General features: G+C 31.1%; 2 protein-coding genes across 2 annotated transcripts; both read left to right on the top strand.

Annotated features, from left to right (window-relative positions):
- Positions 1 to 3,072: 3,072 nt before the first annotated feature.
- On the top strand, positions 3,073 to 4,343 carry LOC133806474 (uncharacterized). The gene is made up of 3 exons (XM_062244572.1): positions 3,073 to 3,186; positions 3,514 to 4,029; positions 4,109 to 4,343. Exons 1-3 carry the CDS (start codon positions 3,073 to 3,075, stop codon positions 4,184 to 4,186), a joined length of 708 nt encoding a protein of 235 aa, XP_062100556.1. The 3' UTR covers positions 4,187 to 4,343.
- LOC133806473 (uncharacterized) lies at positions 4,232 to 4,901 on the top strand. The gene is made up of 2 exons (XM_062244571.1): positions 4,232 to 4,340; positions 4,540 to 4,901. The coding sequence occupies exons 1-2, from the start codon at positions 4,232 to 4,234 to the stop codon at positions 4,899 to 4,901; spliced, it is 471 nt and encodes a 156-aa protein (XP_062100555.1).
- The last annotated feature ends 2,613 nt before the right edge of the window (positions 4,902 to 7,514 follow it).

Genomic DNA, 7,514 nt, shown 5'->3' with positions numbered 1-7,514 from the left:
TTGAGCTCAAATCTATAATTTGATTATAGATTCATTATTCGCTAGTGAATTAATGGTACTTGAGGATCAAAATGTAATTAGAAGGGTAAAACACTAATCTTGATCAGCTCTTATTAACGAACTAATAAATGGAGGATAGAACTACATTTATTTATTATATCAATGGACTACAAGAGAAAACTCTGTATATATAATTCTATATATACTTAGAGTGCAATTCCATATTTTTAGTGGAGTAATCATGGAATTAATAAATAAGATTATTGGCTTAAAGAGTTTAATTAATAATCTGGTTTATTGGAGCTTCAGATTATTAGGTCCATGGTCCCTAGATCACCTCTGTCCTACACTGTCAGGGGTAAGGATGTCAAAAGAAAGATTTGTAGAGAAAAATACTTAATTGGAAAGCAATTAATTTTTCAAGGCAATGAAATATTTATGTGATAGTTATGGGCAATTGACTAATTATGAATTATTTAATTATTTAACTATATAGGCCCTGTTCGGTAAAAAAAATTTAAACAGTTTTTTGATTAAATAATAAAAATTTTGATAACATTACCGAAAAACATGTTCGGCAAGTTAAAGTTTTTTTAAACTTATTTTTAATTTTTTTAAATTTTAATTAAAATTTACCAAATTTTGAAAACACCATTTTCATACTTTCAAAAAAAATTTAAACCAATTTTTTTTCTCCCATCTCAAGCTCGTACACAGACCTCTCTCAAGCTTCAATGGCTTCTCATGGGTCTCTCCAAATTTTCTTCAGGTACACCATTTCTTTCATGTCTCTCCCTCATATGATTTCTTCTTCTTCTTCTTCTTCTTCTCAATCTCTTTTTCTGATTTTGTTTGGGATTAGGGTTTGTGATTTTCCTCCATTTTTTCTCTTCTCCAATATAATTGACAAGGCTCATTATTCTTTGTGATTTGGGTCTCAACTCTGAGGTTTTAGCTAAGCTCAGTGTATTCTTACTTCACAGGTACATATTTCTTCTTTCTTTCTAGTTTGAACCTCTTTTGGATGCTTGATTTATGTTTTTTTTTTGTAATATTGTACTTTGATTGACAACATGAGTTCCTTGAAATTTTGTATTATATTTAGAATAGACAAGGGAAGATCAAATGTGAACCTAAACATATCTCGCTCATCCTCAGCTTCTGACTCTGCCCAACTCACCGAAACACCTTCCACTCTGTAATCATTCCCAACTTCCTCAGTTATTTCTACTTTCAATTTTCTTTCATACGAAAATTCACTAATTTGTTCTCCCAGACTCTTTATTTGTTTGGTTCCTGAGAAAACAATATCAACCACTTTTATGTCTTCTTTTATGGTTCTTCTCTTTAGGGTGCCTTGAAATGAAAAACCCATTTCCACAATGAGTAGAAAACATTAAGTTCTGTGAAATTTAAGAGTGTTTGTATGAATAATGAAAGAACCAAAACAAAAGAGAAGAAAAGAGAGAATTTATTTTCTGGGTTTATAGTTTATGCTGCTTTGGGTTTTATCTGTTCTGCTCTCTCTCTCTCTCTTAACTCCTCTGAGAAGAATCAACCCTGACAATTGGATTCATTGCACAAATCTTGCCGCATCAAATGAATTTCTGTTCTTAAACACAGAAACATGGCTGCCAATAAAAATTATGTTACTTTTATGAAGTGATAATACCTGTTGTCAGAGCCCTTTTGTTCCAAATCACCAGAAACAGTATCCAGAGAGTACTGCTTCAGTAATCTTGTTGAGCTCATCATAGTTGACAAAATCGATAATTTTGCAACCGCAACCTCTCCTTTTCTTGAGACGGGCCTTTTTACCAATTCCTTTTCCTGATTCTACCTTATCTACAGGTTTAGCCACTGCATTTTTATAAAGAAGTTCGACTGTGAATAGGAACATAACCTAGTGTTGTCGGGAATGCTAAAATTTTGAAAGGGATACCAAATTCCAAGTAGTATTGGTAGGATATCACATGTCGAATAGTTAAATTTTGGGGGCTAAAAGATTATAAACTGCTATCTAAAATTTTCAGTTACTAGCTTTTGTTGTTTTTGACTTACTTATCTAATTTATTTTTAGTTAAAATTTTCAGTTGAATTGGCAGAAGTAGGAGCTTCTGTAACACAGGGCCAAAGTTTTGGTGTTGTTGAAAATGGCTAGGCATCAATTGATATTTATTCTCTCGTATCTGGAAAGGTGACTGAAGTGAACGAGGAGCTTAGGACCTCGCTTGTTTTGGTGAGTACATGTCTTAATCTGCTTTATTCGTTATACACTGTTGTGAGAATTACATGATGAGAATGTGGTTCAGTAAATGAATTTACGTTTCTCCATTGTTCTTGTTGTTTTTGTTTATGAAACTCATACAAATATCATATGAAGTTAAGAACCAGTTTTTTTTTTTTTTTGATAATATAGTTTGACGTTGTTAATAAATTGAGCTAAAATTACAATGGAACACTGAATGAATTTATGAAATTAATTTGTCTTTTTAATAATGATTTTATATAAGCCCTCAAGGTTATATGTCCAGTCTAAAGTTTTAAGGTTGTTCGAGTAATATATACGATCCACTTGCCACATTGGTACTATTTAATCGTGTTGAAAAGTTTTTTAATTGTATGGCTCTCAGTAGTTTTAGACCTTGCAGGAGCATCAATAAATCAAATGGAAAAATAATGAATATTTAAAGGGAATAAACAAACAAAAAGAAACAATTGGGTCACTAAGACTGTCTAAACAGAGAGAAGCCACTCTTACTTTATAACACTACTCTTTCACACACACTTCACTCACTCCTCTTGTTCCTAAATTGAATCTTTGAAAAAACCCAAAACTCGGATTTATCAAATGAGGCTTAGAATCATCATCACCATCGCCATCTTTTTCTCTTTTTGGTAACAAAAGAAGAAAGTGGTTTTGATGAGGATGGTAACAAGAGAAGAGGTAAATCAACAGCCACTTCGAACTCTCGATCAGTAAAAAGAGCAAAGTTCTCATCAGCTTTGGCAGATGCACTGGCAACATATAATGAAACTGCAAAGCGAAATACAGAATTGATAGAGAGATCAATGGCAACATTTGCATCACATTACTTATTGGATGAGAGTGTTGAAGCTCTTAATCAAATTGATGGAATTAGTGGAGAAGTATATGCAAAAGCTATTGAGAAGTTTGAGAACGAGGTGTCCAGAGCATTGTTTCTAAAGATGCCAGAGCATAGAAGAATAGATTGGTTGTTGAATTTGAAGTGAAAAAGTTTAGACTTTGTTTAGCTATGAACAAGATGACTTTATTTAGCTATTAACTTTAGTTTTGTTTAGCTTTTGACTGAATGACTTTGTTAAGCTATTGACTGGATGACTTTATTAGCTATTGACTGGATGAATTTGTTTAGCTATTAACTGGATGACTTGTTTTGCCTATTTTGATTTATGGTTTGACTTTGACTTTGAGTGTTTATATATTTTTATATATTGAATGTAAAATTTAAAAGTTTTTTCTACTATCAGGATAAAATGTCTTTAAACGTTGCTCGGTTCAACAAGGATAATTTACTGGACGATTCAGATGATGAGTTTGGAGAGATTTTGCTATATTTTGTTTGCGAGGAATATAATCAATTATATCTATCTAAGCAACCATGTAGAAATTCAGCTCTTTCAGGCCATGAATACGTTATGGAAGTATTGCACGGGCATTGGAGTAGGTGTTATGATTTGTTCAGAATGAACAAAGATGTCTTCAAATTATTTTGTGGTGTTCTAAAAGAAATTTTTTTATTAAAGAACTCACGATATCTATCTGTTGAAGAACAAGTGGCTATGTTCTTATTTGTGATTGGCCATAATGAACGACATCGTGTGGTTGCTGAACGATTTCAGCACTCCATCTCAACCACATCACATTATTTTAGGAAGGTTTTGAAGGCAATATGTCGTCTATCCAATGAACTAATTACTCCACCTTCATTTGATGTAACTCCTCCACAAATTCGATTCGATCCAAGATACTATCCATTTTTTAAGGTACAAAAATTTGAATTATTATTTTTTCCTTTCTTTCAATATTCAATAAAAAAATCTAATAATTTATTTTGTATTTTAGAATTGTGTTGGAGCTATAGATGGGACTCATATTTCTGCGCATGTTCCAATTGATGAACAAATACCATATCGAGGTTGAAAAGTTGATACAACTCAGAACGTTATGTGTGTATGTTCATTTGACATGAAGTTCACATACGTTGTTCCTGGATGGGAAGGATCAGCTAATGATGCACGGATTCTTCTAGAATGTGCCACAAACCCAGATTATGGATTTCCAATGCCGCCCCAAGGTAAGTATTTATCAAACTTATTGTGTTGATTGACATTATTTTATATTAAACATCTATAAGTAAAAGCTAACATAAATTATCATTGGACCAGGAAAATATTATCTTGTTGATTCGGGCTATACAAACATGCTTGGTTTTCTTTCACCATATTGAGAAGAAAGGTATCATTTGGGCTAGTACACAGATCTTAATCCCATAGGCAAAAAAGAGCTCTTCAATTATCGACACTCTTCCTTGAGAAATGTCATTGAGCGGTGTTTCGGCGTGTTGAAGGCTCGCTTTCCAATCCTAAAACAAATGCCTTCATATGATCTAAGAATACAAAAGTACATTGTCATTGCTTGCTGCGGGATTCACAATTTTATAAGGGCAAATGCAAAAGCAGATGTATATTTTGATGGAGGTGAAGGAAATTCTGAAGTACAGGCCACTACTTTACAAAGCACGGATGGAACTTTGACTGATAGTGTAGAGTTCAGTCTTTCTAGAACTCATATACGTGAAATTGCTCATGTTCGTGATGAAATTGCTGATCATATATGGAGAGCTAGTCGACGATAGTGAGATTGAGTAAAGACATTAGTTGATTGTTATGACTCATTTAATAATTTACTTTAAGTTTGGACAATTATCAGTTCATACGTTTTTTATTTTACTATGTAAACTTTCTTGGATAGATATTAAGTTTTGAAATTTGAGATTACTTGAATATTATTAATATGATCTTTTTTTACTATAACTTTCTTATTTTTTATTTTAAAATAATAAATAGTGGTCACAAAAAATATTTTTATTTTTTAGTTTAGAAAATGAAAATAAAAAATAAAATTTAAAAAAAAAATATTTACCAAACATGTTTTTTATTTTTTATTTTTTTAAACAAAAAATATAAATAAAAGTTACCAAACACATTTTTATTTTTATTTAAAAAAAAAACAGAAAACAAAAGTGGTTACCAAACGCATTTTTATTTTATAAAAGTAAAAAAACATAAAAAAAATATATATTTTTATTTTTGAGTTTAAAAAATTTAAAAACAAAAATTTTACCAAACGCAACCATAGTTTTTATTTTGAAAAACTATAGGTTAAAATAAATATTAATATTGTTTTGATTAATATATAAATACAGATTAATAATCATCTTATTTAGAATAAGATATTTATTTTTTTTATGTAAAACTGATATTTTAAGATAAAGTTGATTTTTTAATTAACTTATATTTATTTTGGGATAAATATATTGTCTTAAATATTAATTAAATAAAAATGAGGAAATTAGGGAAAACCCTAATATGGCTCACGCCACTCACTGTACTGCATAGTGAGTTGCGCCACACATAGATATTTTCTATCCCAGGTATTTGAATTTTGAATTTTAAATAATTTGTTTATTTAATTATTCTTTTTAAATATTATTTATATTAAATAATTAAATAAGATTACAACTGATCAGTTTTATTTTAATAAAATAAAGATTAATTAAATAAGTTAATTATCTTTATAAACCTAAAAATAAATAATTGTAAGACACATACTCTATTTAAGAAACATAAGCGATAATTTTCTTAAACCTGAAAACTATTCAATTTCTCTTCTCTCTATCAAACCTCTCTAGATCTCATGTATTGAGTACATCTAGAGAGTCATAAATTAACCTTTTGAATCCTACGTGCCCACACACGTCCTTGTGTGTTTGAGGATTGGTCTGGAAGATCAAGGTGTGAATCTTCATAACTTGGAAAGGAAGATCGTTAAATTTATACAAAATGATTTTAAAACACTTGATAGGCTACAAGAGATAATCTCTAATATGATTGTATGTGATTTAATATATATATGTGTGTGTATGATCTTGGCTGGTACTAATACTTATTTAAAAAGGCCCATTCCCCGCTGTGTATCACTGATTTTCTCTTTTAATACCAACATTGGAGCCTATTGTTTGATTTTAGACGCTGGACATTATTTTTATCTTTTTCAAACTTTTTATGCTATTTTTGTTTCTCGCAATACGATTTCCTTATTAAAGCTCAATACAACTGGGTATTCTTTTCAATTTGGGAATGGATGTTTCAATTTGTTTAAATAATTTTTTATGTTTGGTTCTAGTATTCTATCTAATGGTTTGTTCAAATTAAAGCTAGATACCCTATTTGTTGAAACTCTGTTAACCTTTCATCATAATGTTGGTACTAAACATTGTTTAAATAATGAATCATCAGCTTACTTGTGGCATAAGTGTTTGGCTCACATATCCAAAGAAATAATTGAGAGATTAGTAAAGAATGAAATCCTACTTGATTTGGATTTTAATTATCTTGGAATTTGTGTGGATTGTATTAATGGAAACCACACTGTAATGCCCTGGATAGCCAAGACCATTACACTATGTATTTTAAAATAGTGTTGAACTTGCTAATCAAGTAATTTGGACATAAACGTGTTACTAAGGTTAATTAACAGATTAGGGTTAAAAGAGTTTGATCGTGGATATAGTTGTTTTCATTAAAAGTTTAAGTCTATACATGAGATCCAAAAAATAAGTGTTTACAAGGCATTTACAACACTCAAAATATTTACAACTCAAGCCAGCCTAAGCGGCAAAATCAAGTTTGGCTCTAGTCCCTATTGATCCATCGGTCGTGGCGGTCCAGTAGCTACAAAAGTAAACGATGCCCCTAAAGCCCTCCTACTCATAGTTCCTCTAGCTTTCCCTTTCCATTACTTGCACCACATAGCACCCGTGAGCCAAGGCTCAGCAAGAAAACTTAGCTCATAATAACAAATGAACAAAAATATATAAGTTGTAAACTTAAATCGTTCAATATAATGACAATAGAACATAAGCAATAAGCTAGGCAATGATAGTCAGCCCAATCCAACATGTAATTCAATCTCAGCATTCAATTCAATTAGTTAAGTGCAAACGGCACTTTTGTTTATTCAGTGATGTTCAGGCCCGACGCCCTTAGGCCAAGTCCTCTGGTTATATAGTTGACCCCGGAATGCTTAGGCTGGGCTATGTTCTGCACGCTTATCATCAGCCTCGACTCCCTTAGGCCAAACTTTCAAATCAAATATAAACAAACGAATGGATTGCAGAACATGCAACAAGTTACAGCATAGCAACCGTGCATATCAAGATATTCTCAAAAACAAATATAATCATATT

The sequence above is a fragment of the Humulus lupulus genome, chromosome X (genome assembly GCF_963169125.1).
Source record: "Humulus lupulus chromosome X, drHumLupu1.1, whole genome shotgun sequence".
NCBI lineage: Eukaryota > Viridiplantae > Streptophyta > Magnoliopsida > Rosales > Cannabaceae > Humulus > Humulus lupulus.
This window is presented reverse-complemented; position numbering and strand designations above follow the sequence as displayed.

What these genes read in the sequence shown, in the direction of transcription:
- LOC133806474 (XM_062244572.1), top strand. Translation starts at nt 3,073, where the DNA reads ATGGCAACATTTGCATCACATTACTTATTGGATGAGAGTGTTGAAGCT. An exon ending in TTGAGAAGTTTGAGAACGAG is followed by an intron (nt 3,187 to 3,513) that starts GTGTCCAGAGCA and finishes TTCTACTATCAG; the next exon opens with GATAAAATGTCTTTAAACGT. An exon ending in GATACTATCCATTTTTTAAG is followed by an intron (nt 4,030 to 4,108) that starts GTACAAAAATTT and finishes TTTGTATTTTAG; the next exon opens with AATTGTGTTGGAGCTATAGA.
- LOC133806473 (XM_062244571.1), top strand. Translation starts at nt 4,232, where the DNA reads ATGAAGTTCACATACGTTGTTCCTGGATGGGAAGGATCAGCTAATGAT. An exon ending in ATTTCCAATGCCGCCCCAAG is followed by an intron (nt 4,341 to 4,539) that starts GTAAGTATTTAT and finishes TTAATCCCATAG; the next exon opens with GCAAAAAAGAGCTCTTCAAT.